We start from the raw sequence: 13,330 nt of genomic DNA, 5'->3' as shown, positions 1-13,330 counted from the left end.
GTGAAACTGATTTGTTTCATGCAACTTGTTGCCCGCTGATTTTTTGTACACGGAACTTTTTGCCTGCTGATTTGTGTTCGTGAAACTTATTGTATACCGATTTTTTCTTTTTGTGAAAGTTGTACATTGATTTTTTGACCTCGTAAAACTGATTTTGCTCATGAAAATTGCTACGTGCTGATTACTGTTGTTGGACTTTACTGCGTGCTGATTATTGTTCGTAAAACTTATTGCATGTTGATTTTTCTCTTCGCGAAACTTGTACATTGATTTTTTCTCCTCATGAAACTGATTTTGGTCCATGGAACTTGTTGTAAGCTGATTTTTGTTCTTGGAACTGGTTGCGTTCAAGTTTTTTTCGTAAAACTTGTTATATATTGACTTGTATCTTCGTGACACTTGTACATTGATGTTTTTCTTTGCGAAACTGATTTTGTTCATTTAATTTTTACTAGGTTAGGTTAGTTTGCCGGACTGTACCAAGCGTGACGGAACCCGCACCCAACTTACGCTTGGTCGGTTAGGTTATGTTAGGGTAGATGACCTTGCATCCTTTAGTTAAGGCATCTTTAAGGCATTGATTAAGGCATCTTTTAGGCATTGGTTAAGTTAGGTTAGATGACATCAACAAACAATCAACATGCAACAATTTCCATGAATAGAACCAGTTTCACTAGGACAAAAATGAATATACAAGTTTCAAGCACAGAAAAATCAATATGTAACAAGTTTCACGAAAAAATCAGCACGCAACAAGTTTCACGAACTCAAATCAGCATGTAACAAGTTGAACAAAAATCATTTTCATGAGTAGAAAACATAAAAATTTCACGAAGAGAAAAAATCAACATGTAATATGTTTGACGAACAAAAATCAGCACGAAGCTTGGTCAGCGATCAAGAATCAGCACTTGACAATTTTCATAAACAAAATCAGTTTCACGAGGTGAAAAAATAAATATACAGCTTTCACGAAAAAAAATCAATGTACAAGTTTCACGATGAGAAAAACCAACATGCAACAAGTTTCACGAACAAGAATCAGCATGTACCTTCATTAACAAAATCAATTTCACAAAGAGAAAAATCAGTGTACAAGTTTTATGAAGAGAAAAATCAACACACAAAAAGTTTCGCGAACAAAAATCAGCACGAAACAAGTTCCATGAACAAATATCAGCCCGCAACAAGTTCCATGACCAAAATCAGTCTCACGAGGAGAAACAATCAATGTACAAGTTTCACGAAGAGAAAAATCCACATACAACAAGTTTCACGAACAAAAATCAGTATACGACAAGTTTCTTGAACAAAAATCAGCACATAACAAGTTCCATGAACGAAATCAGTTTCACGTGGGAAAAAATTAATGTATCATTTTGACAATGAGAAAATATTAATATGCAAGAAGTTTCACGAACAAAAAAACTGCACGCAATACATCGATTCTAGTGTAAACGAATATTTTTGCAAAAAAAGCTCTGTAAAATGTCATATATGTGTTAATGTGTGCCAGATGGTGTTTTGTGCCATTTGTAGTTTGCCACAGTGGTGTGAATTCTCATGGGGGCATCATGTTTGGGGTAGAATCCTAAAACATGAACCATTGGATTTAATGCGCGATTTTTAACAAGAAAAAATTTGAAAAATGTCTCAGGAAAGATGAGGGAAATGTTAAGGAGGGGCAGCAATATTATGGCACGGTGGTGAGAATTGACATGGTATATCGCAGAGTGTTTTCTGGTGAAAACGTGAACCATTGGATTTAATGTGTGATTTTTAACGAGAAAATACCTGGAAAATGTCTTAGGAATGATTAGGAGGGTGTCAGATGCTGCCAGATTGTCAATCGTACTGTGACACGGTGGCGGGAATTGAGATGGTTTATCATGGAGGATTGACTTGCGAAAACAAACCATTGGATTTAAACCATATTTTAAGAAGAAAATATGTGTAAAACGTCTTAGGAATGATTAGGGAATACCAACAGGGCAGTCATAGTGTGACATGGAGCTGTGAATTGACATCGTGTATCTCGGAGTGATGGCTTGGGAAAAACCATGAATCGTTGGATTTAAATCTTATTTTTATCACGAAGATTTCTGGTAAAAATGTCTTAAGAATGATAATATGTATCACTGGGGGAGGGGGCATGGGGTAGCCACATATTGCCATGGTGACGTGAAATGCTTGAACTAACATGTTTACACTTTAAAGTTAACTTAGGAGGTGTCAAATGAAATTATACGAGGTGGGGAACGGAAAACACTTTGTTAAAAGAAACGAGGAATTTTCATTAGGACCTCTCAGAATTACCTATTTATATTGCATAAATTTATCTCTAATAGCAACCCTCTCCCCTTTTGGAATTGCTTGCTAAGGTTGGCTAGCTGCCTGTTGCCACGGCGGCGTGAATATGCATAGTCTTGGCTCAATGAAACGTGGAATGTTCATTGAAAGTTCTGAGAAATAGCTCTTAATTTTGATTAAGTTTATTTCCAAAAACCCGTCTCCCTCTGGAATTGGTTGCTAGGGTGGGCTAGCCGTATATTGTCGCAGTCGCGTGAATATGCATAATCTTGGTTCAAAGAAACGTGGAATTTTCATTAAAAGGACTCAGAAATAGCTCTTAATAGGATTGAAATTTATCTTTAATAACAACCCCACCCTATGGAATTGGTTGCTAAGACCCCCACCGTTTTTTAATTCATGGTTCCTTTTGTATATATTTTATCCAATGTAAACATTTTTCATGTTTTTGAGTTTTAAGTGTTTTTTTTTGTGTTTTAATAATGCTTTGTAAATTTTTCTTAATAAAATATATATGTACAAAAAGTCCCCCCTTGGAATTGGTTGCTAGGGGGTTGGTTAGTCATTGAGTGTCACAGGTTGGGAATTGAGAGAAAATAATACCAAGAAAAAATGAACAAAATATAGAATGAAGTCGGATGTATTGTGCCCTCATTTTCCTATTTTTTTTAGCAAACTAAGATCATTCTAAGAACATATCTCTAAACATCCTCTAAGAAGGAGTAATTTTTTATGTTTTAAACAAGTTTACATTATTCTCTAATAAAACATCTCTAGAAATTCTCTAAAAAGGACCCTCCAAAATGCTAGGATTATATCGCTAAGAAGTGTAGAATCGCTTTTTCTGGGTTTATAATACCATTTTAAAGCATCAAATAGCAAGCAGGTTCACTTGAGATATAACTCTATTAATTGATTTCCCCACTACGTGTTAGTTATTGCAGTCATAGGAAACCCGTAATTCATTTCATAATTCTAGGATACAGGAAGAGGGAGTCTTCTGCTTGTGGAATCGGTTGTTCCGTAGAATCTGTTTCCTGAAACATAATATTGGAAAGGTTTTCAAAGTCCAGCTGTCCGGGGCACCATTCCATTGGATGGAAATGACCTTTTCGAATCCTAATTGGGACACAAATCTTTAGAATATAAAAGTACCACGAGAAAACACCTTGAAAAGAAAAAACACCTTGAAAGAAAAACGCTTTTAAAAAATAAATGAAACCTCCTAATGTATTATGTGACACCCCACGTTTGCGCTGCCGTCGCGTGACATCTCAAGTGCGCGCTGTCATTGTAACATCCTACGTACGCGCTGTCATTACGTAACATGCTACGTGTAAGACTGAGTCACATCCCAAGTGTGCGCTCCCATTATGTAACACCCCACATGTGCGCTCACGTGATATCTCACGTGTGTGCTGTCATTACGTAAAACCCACGTGTGCCCCTCGTCATTCCGTAACACTCATGTTTATCCTTTCATTACCTCGCACCCGCGTTCGTGCTGCCATTACAAAACACCCACTTGTGCGCCCGCCTCAGTTACGTGCGAGATTTTCCCAACGCATCCCATGTCTAGCATGTCACATGTGAATACTCCATCCTTAACATAAATAAAGATTCCCCTATTACGTAATAACTAACGAAATCAGGAAGAAAAACGCCTTGAAGAAAAATGTCTTAAAATACGTCTTGAAATATCTTGAAACGCCTTGAAGAAAAATGTCTTATGAAAAACGTCTTGAAATATCTTGTCACGTCTTGAAAAATATCTTGAAGAATAATGTCTTAAAAACGTCTTGAAATTTCTTGAAGAAAAATGTCTTATGAAATATATATATATTTATATATATATATATATATATATATATATATATATATATATATATATATATATATATATATATATATATAAGTGTCTTGAAACGTCTTGAAAAAAACCTCTTGAAGAAAGATGTCTTAAAAAAAATTCCCCGCTTGACTATTGGACTCTAACAAACGCTATTACGTAACACCCCAAACCCTGTTATGTAACATTCGAAGAAATCATAAACATTCTCCATTATGTAACAGTCAAAGAAAATCTCAAGTAAAGAAGCCTTGTAGGTTTTTTTTATTTATAAGGAATCAGAGAAAATATGTCATAACAGTCTTAGAAATTCTGAAGTAAACAAGCCCCTGGAGATTTTTTAAAGGAAATCCAGGGGGTAAAGAAGGCCTGATCCCTATAGGTTTTTTAAAAAGAAATAATTAGGTTTTAAAAAACTCTAAGAAACTATGACGTAACATTCCTGGAAATTCCGATTTGGTGGGGCTCCTCGGAGGTAATTTAATTCATAGCATCCATAGAAAAAAAAACATTCCCTATGATGTTGTGTCTTGCGTTTCTTAGTACCCTGTGACGTACTAAACACATGCAGGCTGTCGTAGGAAAGACGGTGTAGGGCTGCGTTTAAAGCTAGGGCTGTCATGGAATCCAGGGATAGGGCTGTCATGGGACCATAAAAGGGGATACTACTACCATCACCCTATAGCAGTTTTGGGAAATACTTAAGTAAAAGTACTTAAGTAATTACTTAAGTAAAAAATCTGAGTACTTGTACTCTACTTAAGTAATAAATTTCTAAAGTACTTAATACTTATACTTAAGTAAAAAATTCAAGTACTTAAGGGTACTTAAGTACTCAAGTACTTTCTTGATGAGAAAAATTATACCAGCATGACGCTGGGCGATGCGACGAATTGAACTGCCTGTATATTAGCAGATGAATGGATTTTAGTCTTTGAGAACAGCGGCTCCTGGCCCAGCACGAAATTTCAAAAAAGGACGCTATCATGGTGGAACTACCATATATATTGAACGGACATTTTTTTTTGTGACAAGTGTGATAAACACTAAGAACAAAAGGAAATCAACTAGCAGAGAGGCTAGTGAACTTGTAGGCTCACTTTCGGGGTCGTCTGAATCTGAAGATAATAAAGGCCCTGATTATAGCTCACCTTCTAAAAAAGTTAAGGGAGATTTTTTTCGCTCTAAGACCATTGAAACTGACACAGTCAAAAGTGAATTCTTTGGCACTGGACAACACTGTGGATGAGATGCGACCCTTGTACGCTGTTGAGAAGCCGTCGTTCAAAAATGTCATAACAGGTCTTGCACTTTATGCAAAGGTTCCAGGAAGAAAAGCTTTAGCTGTGCAAATTGAAACTAAGTTTTTGAAGTACAGAAAGATAAGGTTTGTGATTTTGAACTCACCAACTACATGTCACTGATAACACACATTTGGTCTGCCAACAACAAAAGCTACATGGGAATGACTGCACACTTGCTCGATGAGGATTGAAATGGAAACCTTATGTCCTTGCTTGTTGCTGGTTCAAGGGCTCATTCACTTATGACAGAATTGCTGAACAACTGAATGGCGTATTTGCCAGGTTCATAATTGCAGTTGATAAAAATGAATGAGGGGTTTTGACCGATAACGCCTCTAACTTTAATAAGGCATTCAGGGAATATCCGATGGTTTCCGATGAATATGTTCAAGACAGTAATGAAGAAAATGAAGATGAAGCAGGCCAGTATGGCTCCTTCTCTTTTAAAAGTGTTGGAGAGACGCTCAATTCTCTTGACTACCCCTTGTATTTCCAACTTCCTCCACACTTCAGGTGTGTCAGCCACACACTTAACCTGTTTGGATCCACCAATGCTGATAAACCCCTCTGTGATATTCCATGTAAGAGGCAGTACTACGCCGCTTTTTTTAAGTGTATTGCTCTCTGGGATGCCATAAATAAGAGTTCAAAAGCTGCTGATGCTGTGAAAGAGGTATATGATTAATAGCTTATAAGACCTGTGATTACCAGGTGGCACTCGAAGTATGAAAGTGTCAAACGTTTGATATATTCTCACAAAATTCTCACAGCTTGCTATCGTATGTGATGCTTTGCAAAAACCAAGGCTAACTTCTCGTGATGTTGAAATTCCTGAAGAATACATGAAAATTACGAAGCCAGTAGCAGTGGCATTTGGACATTCTTCAGGGGGAGGAAACATGCTACTTCGGTGCCATCTATCCTAAAATCAAATCATTTGAAAGGAAGCTCAAAAAGCTGAAAGATTTGGTGAAAGTCAGCCAGTCTTTGGTACATGCTCTGCTTTTGGGTCTGTCATGCAACATACTATGTTATTGCCACATCAAGTCATCCTTTCTTCAAATTGAAGTGATTTCCTGATAACCAGAAGGATGTAGCAGTTGAACTCTTGGTAGACGAAGCGAAAAAGGTTGAAGATTTCGGAAGTACTTACGAGGCTGATAAAGGTAGTTTTTTGTCTGGAGGTGAATACTTTGATCTTAGTGATGAAGAAACTACTCATTGTAATTCTGGCAACTGTGGCCGTGAAACCAATTCTATGACGGTTCTGTCATATTTGAATGAAAGCCGAAAGGAACTCTTTTGTACTCAAAGTTTATACCCAAGGGTAATGAAAGTTTTCAGGAAGTACAGCTGTATCATTCCTTCGTCTGCACCTGCACTACGACTTTTTTCAGTAGGTGATGGAATTTTTGTTCCAAAAAGAAACATGCTCGGAATTGGTATATATGAAAAGCTTCTGCTGTTGAAAGAAGCAAGAAAGAAATTAAAAGTTATGATGAAGCTGTAATGAATGTTCTTTGTATTTTTTTTATATCTTAATTGAAGTAAAATTCAATTAAAACGAAATACTTGAGTACTTAAGTACTGAAGTACTTTTTCAAAAGTACTTATTACTTAAGTAGATTTTTAGAGAAGTACTTAATACTTGTACTTAAGTAAAAATTTCTCTGAGTACTTTGTACTTGTACTTAAGTAAAAAAAAAAGAAGTACTTTGCACAACACTGCCCTATAGGTTAGGTTTGATCTCAATTTGATCAACTTTCATAGTTCAAAATTATAATTAGAGTCATTGTGAAGCCCTGGCCCTGATATTGTCGGAATGTCTATATAGTAAATCTGCTATTTATACGCTTGATGAGTGATATTTCTCTCTTTAAAAAACAAAAACAAAATACAGTTACCTGAGTTTTGTAATTTTAAGGTGGTTATCTTAGAGTTTTCTGAAATCCTCACCCCCCCCCAATCTCTCTAGTATCCTTTTTTTATCATGTCGGCTTATTGCCTGCCCATCATTCTCGCCTAATCGTCCTTTTTTTTCCAGCGTTGGAGTTGAAGACGAAATTGAACCTTTACAAGGCCGCAGACAGGTCAGTTTTTTTTTCAATATTCCTTATCTTGTCTGGGCTCATAAGGATAGTTGGTTTAGTGTTAAACTGCGTTTCTCTCATCACCCATTATTCTTTTATTTTTTCAACGTTTTGTTTATTTTATTCTTTTTGCTGTTTTGTGAAGATTCGAAAAGAGCTTTACCTTTGTAAAAATAGTTGACCTAAAGATTAATTACATTAAAGTTGGCCAAAACCTCATAAACACTTTTAGATTAAGTAAAGTGTTGATTTAGAATTTTACTATATGTGTAAATAAATATTGATAAATGTAAATTAAGCTATAAAATAGTCAGGATTTTTTTTTTTTTTTTATTACTAAATTTGGTTATTACCATTTGAGTTGATGTGACTTTTGCGAAAGGGGACCAAAGTTAAGGCATTCAATAGTGCTTTGCAAATACAAATAGATACGGAGTTTGGCTTAGAAAACAAGGCTAAAAAAAATTATAGAAACACCTGATATAACTCGTAGCATTTACACTTGTGATCATATATCCATGATTTAGACTGAGAATAAATAGAATCGTTAAATATAGTCAATATGTATTACATATTATGTATATATATTCTCTTTTCTCTTTTGATTATATTGATTTCTCTTTTCATGATATTATGCATATATATATGTAATATATGAGGTTTTTTGTTGGGGGGGGGGTAAATATTGTGTTGTTTCTTTAAACGAGAAAGATTGATTTGAAGTTTAAGTTGCTTATGGGTATAAAAGATAAAAATAATATATACCTCAGGACCCATAAGGAGTCCTGATGTTTCTTGGGATCAGACCAAAATTATCGCCAAAAATCAAAATGCTATTTACAAGCTATGGGCTAGCATTTTTACATTTAATTATTCTAATATACAATCGAAAAGATCTGGGGATATGTTTCTTGCAACAATGCGCCTTGTAAAATCTGACTAGTTACATCGGGAATGTAACCTAGCTTACAGAAAGTAATCAACAAACAACAAACGAAATTATAAGCTTGCAGCGTTCGGACTCGCCTATAAATTCCAATAAATTCCTATATTCTAATGCACTCCTATAAAATGCCTGTATTTTGGCTAAAATCCTATTATTCCTATATTTTCGGCTGAAGAGCACTAAGAACATTGCTCATGATCTGCAATTTTCACTTCTCTTTAAGTAAGCCAAGATGTGCTTTTCTTTTTGCTTTTGACTCTGTTGTAGACTGTGCAGTCTTTCGGTGTAGATCCATAATTAATTACAACTGTTGAGCTGTTTGAACTTAACTAATGTTTTGGACTGGGCTTAGTAAGCTGCTTCTGCCTGGGCTATGCTGTTGTGTTAACTTAGTAGCCTATGTTTGTTTTTTGTCATGTTGGGCCTGTCCGAAATGAGCAAAGATCAGTATACAGGCTAGCAGTATCTGCTTAATGAGACTAGAGTTCTTGTGACTTATGCGTTTCCTGCCTGAACGCTATTTTAAAGGCTGATGCGAATACGGCCCAGTTTTGGACATATCCATATTTATTCTTTTTATGGTCTTCTAATCTTCGGATGCTATTTTGTAGGTGATGCTTGGTACTAAAGTATGGGGCCTACCAAGTTTAATAGTTCAGGGCTTGCTAAGACGGATTGCAGTGGTAGAAAGATTGGCGAATGGTGTAAGACTGGGAACGACCAGTACTCCTTATTTTGCAAACTCTGCTTGAAAAATTTTGGTTGCACAGCTGGGGTTGCTCAGGGGTAAACCAACATGTGCGATCTGTAGAACACAAAGCCACAGTTACTGCTTAACTACATCCACTATAGCTTCACCTGAATGGACAATCTCGAGCTGATGAAACAACCAAGGATAAACCGTTAGTTGGTACAAACATGTTTTCTGAGCGTGATGCCGCTTATAAAGCTGAGTTAATATGGGAACTTCAGACGGTACAGAGTTCCATGTCTGCTAACTCTTCAGACCATATTGTCGCAACCTTCCATGCGATGTTCCCCGGTAAGATCTCCGACGAAATGCCCCTATGTGCGAAGAAACTCATGTATCTGTTCACCGATGCGCTGCATCCTTACTGTAAGTAAAGGCTTGTGAAGGACATTCAGTCATATCTTGTACTAGAATATGACGAGACAACCAACAACGCTGGTATGAAAGAGTTACAGATATGTGTTTGATATTGGTCCTCATATGGAAACGAAATCCAGAGCAGACTTTTATGCACAAGTTTTATGGGCCACGCGACAAGTGATGATCTGTGTAGGAAGATTATGTCAGCCATTGATCTGAATCAGCTGCCATTTGAAAAGCTGATCCTTGGAAGTGATGTATCAAACGTCAACAAAAGCGTTTGGAATAATTTCAATGCCAAAAGCAAAAGAAAGTGATGGGAAAGGGAATGTTGAATGTTGGTACTTGAAACATCCATATAATCCATAACGCTTTCTTGAAAGGTCTTCAGGTGTTCAGAGAAGAAAGTTCCGACTTTGTTATTCTTGTGCATTCATTTTTCGACGGCTGGCCTTCACGTTGTAAAGACTATTGAAAGTGCCAAAAGAAAGTAAGAGTGCCAGAAAATGCTTTCATATAGCATGTCCTAAGCCGCTGGCTGACGATCGGACGTGCCCTTTGCTAGAATCATGCAGCAGTTGCCGGCAATCTTAGAGTACTTCCTGAACTTCATGCCGAGAGAATGAAGAACCTTCTGTCCACTCCCCAATTTCTGAAGATTGTGGCTTATATCAGAAGTGGGACAATGAAGGCCCAACTCGAGTTTGTTCTAGTCTCAGCAGAACTGTTCATAAGTTTCACCCAACTGTTCCAGAAAGAAGAGCCTCTCATTCATGTTCTGAACTCAGAGATTAAAAGACTAGTTGTGACGCTTTGCGGACGGTCTTTACTCCAGATTTCGTGACCGATATTGAAAATTTCTCACCAGAAATGTCGAACCTTGCTGAAAAATTTGCAGAAAAGCCCATAGTTTCAGAAAATGTGGAACGAGCTTTCCGTGAGAAAGCAACACTGAAAGACAAGGCCATTTTCTATGTCAATGTGCGAAAACATTATATTGCGGGCATTCGCCATATTTTGAACAAATGTCCTCTGGAAAAGCATGGTTTTCTAGAGGCTTTACGCTTTTTGAGTCCGATCAACATGAAGGATTCAAGAAGCATTGCAGACATAGCGGCTGTGGCACACGAGATTGCGATTGGAGCAAGCTCAGACGTCGCCCAGACTGAGTGGCTGCTTTTGCGAACGGAAAATGGACCCCGTGAGGACATACTTGGATTGATCATTTTTGAAGCCATTACTTTGTACTGGTGAATGGGCGCGGGGACAGCAAGTACCCGGAACTTACCAAGCAAAGCAATGCTGACGTTATTCCCTGGCAGCGCAGATGTTGAGCGTGGGTTTTCGTGCTCTGGTAGGAATCTCGGTGAAGACCAGGAATTAATGTCTGAACGCGTTCTGGATACGAGACTTATGGTATATGACACGTTGAGACTTTATGGAGGAAAACCAGAACGGTTTGTTATTATAAAAGAACTGTTGAATCTTGCACGTTTTGCACGGTCTCGGTATCAACAATTTCTGCATGAAAAGAAAAAAGAAGAGCTATCCGAGAAGGAGAAAGGAGCTTTTGAAGAGGACAACAAGTGGAAGTTGCAGGAGGTCCACAACAAAGAGAAAGAAATAGAAGACCTGGAAAGCGAAAAGAAAAACTTACAGCATCAGAGCAAAGAGAAAAGAGAACAGTAGGAGATACTCTACTTCAAGAAGTGACCGATAGAATGAAGAAGGATGCCGGTTCCAAGAGTTCCATAGACATTGCCCTAGTTGTTTCTTGGCTCGAATGTGCTGTGAAGTCCAGAACAAGTGAAAGAGAGCAGATGGTGGAATCTGCGAGAATGGAGCAGTCTCCTGCAAAGAGAAGAACTGACCTCATATCGAAATTGATGCCCAAGAAGCAGCAAGAGTGATTCCAGGTATTTCACCTGTATCAGTCAATCGTTGGCACAGTATGTGTATCTGATTAAAAAAAAAAAATAAATAAAAATGCAGAAGCTCGGGAAATGACGAATTTGCGTGACCAGGCATCCCACGCCATCTACCACCGATCTGATCCCAAATACTTCCGAATCCTATATTTGGCCTATATTTAGGCTCGGAAAATCCTATATAAATAGGACAGAGCCTATAATTTGAAACGAACCGACCTGTCCGAACCCTGAGTTTGAATAGTAAGTTTAACGTTACCAATAAATTTGATACATTATATGACCAACAATTCAGAATCTGGAACTTTTTGAGGGTTACAAACAGTTGAAAAATGTTAGCCATGATAGCGACAATGATTTCATTGTGACTAAGCTAAGTTTTAATATATCTCCTTCTTTCTTTGTATGAGAGGATAAATATATTCTTCTAACATCGATTTTCTAGTTTTTTTACTTTTTTTTTTTTAATATTGTACCTTGTTGTTATTTTTTCTAGCGTTGAAAACCTATAGGGAGCATCTAACTGGTGGTCCTGAAATTTCCGAATTTTTAAATTTCTTTGCTTTATTATCTATAATTAAAGTTGTTTTCTCATTTTTTCAATATTAGATCACAGAGGGAGAATTTTTTTTTCAATATTGAGGGAAGGGGCTGGTTTTTTCAATTTTGCCAATGATAATTCTAATATTAATGAAATCATAGGATAGTCATTGATTTTATAACTATTCAAGGACAACTTTCTATAACATATACGTCTCACACTTTCATTTTTGGTCTTAAAAATTTTCAAGTTTTCCGGATATCAGTGGATTTTTAGTAAATTGCATGTGTTTGCACAGAGGGAGGGAAGGGCTAACTCTCCTGTAGGATTGGTCCTAAGGATCCCTTCTCTGAATAAAGTTAAAATTGGTGGCTCCATTAATGCATTATCTTTCAAATTTTGACCTCCTTACTACAAGAAAAAATATGTGAAAAGAGCTCCCTAACCCAATAATCATCAAACCTATATGTACCTATGATTATAACCATAATTTAAGCTGATAGAAGTGCAACAACTTTGAAGGAATAGTAACCATAGTGTGCAATAATATATCTTATAATAATGAATCAATTTCAGGCTAATTATTCATCTACGCGCCCCAATCAACCCCTGCCAGAACCGGTATGTCGTTCCTAAGTTCAAAGCTCTGGCTTATTTTTCTTTTTTTTTTTTGCTGTGTAATTTATTTTCATATATGCCTGCTGCTTTCTGCTTCGTTTAGCCATTTTCATTTAAACATACATTCAATGAAATGTTCATTCAGATCAAGTGTTTACATAATCCTTTCTGTACTTGTCGGAGCATCCTGGAGCATTGTCGTAATGCTACCTTCAGACCTCTTTTGTTTGGAGTCTTATAGGTTATGAACCGGCATTTTGATTCAGCTTAAAGAATGATTATGCAAATGAGCTGAGCGTCATAGACAAAACTGCTAGTGCAATTAACGAATTTTGGGAGTTTTGTGGCTTCAGGGTGTGAGAACAGATTAGAAAATTAAAAAACTAAGTTGTCAAAACTAGAGATAAACGAAAATGAAGAGGTGATCTAAGGTAACGTGATAATAGACCAAGTAAATAGCTTAATTTGTGTGAGTAGAACTACTAGTAAAGATGATGGATGCAGTGAAGATGTAAAAATTGATATAGTGCTTTTTAATAGAATAATACAAAAATCGGGCTCTTTTTGCCATCCATCTATGATCAGTGAAAACATGACGTTTATGAGTGGAGGGAGGACATGTCATGAGCATG

General features: G+C 36.8%; 1 protein-coding gene across 2 annotated transcripts in view; it reads left to right on the top strand.

Annotated features, from left to right (window-relative positions):
- LOC136035830 (sodium/hydrogen exchanger 9-like) overlaps window positions 1-13,330 on the top strand; it is a 65,049-nt gene that overhangs the window by 17,332 nt on the left and 34,387 nt on the right. Inside the window, exons 3-4 of one of the 2 annotated variants that reach the window (XM_065717795.1) lie at window positions 7,509-7,554; window positions 12,657-12,701. In XM_065717795.1, coding sequence (XP_065573867.1) covers window positions 7,509-7,554; window positions 12,657-12,701 — 91 coding nt within the window. The remainder of the gene's footprint in view (window positions 1-7,508; window positions 7,555-12,656; window positions 12,702-13,330) is intronic. The other variant, XM_065717801.1, reaches the window with a different exon arrangement.

This window comes from Artemia franciscana, chromosome 2 (genome assembly GCF_032884065.1).
Source record: "Artemia franciscana chromosome 2, ASM3288406v1, whole genome shotgun sequence".
In the NCBI taxonomy this organism is placed as follows: Eukaryota; Metazoa; Arthropoda; class Branchiopoda; order Anostraca; family Artemiidae; genus Artemia; species Artemia franciscana.
The sequence above is the reverse complement of the archived record's forward strand: the minus strand, read 5'-3'. Positions and strand labels throughout refer to the sequence as shown.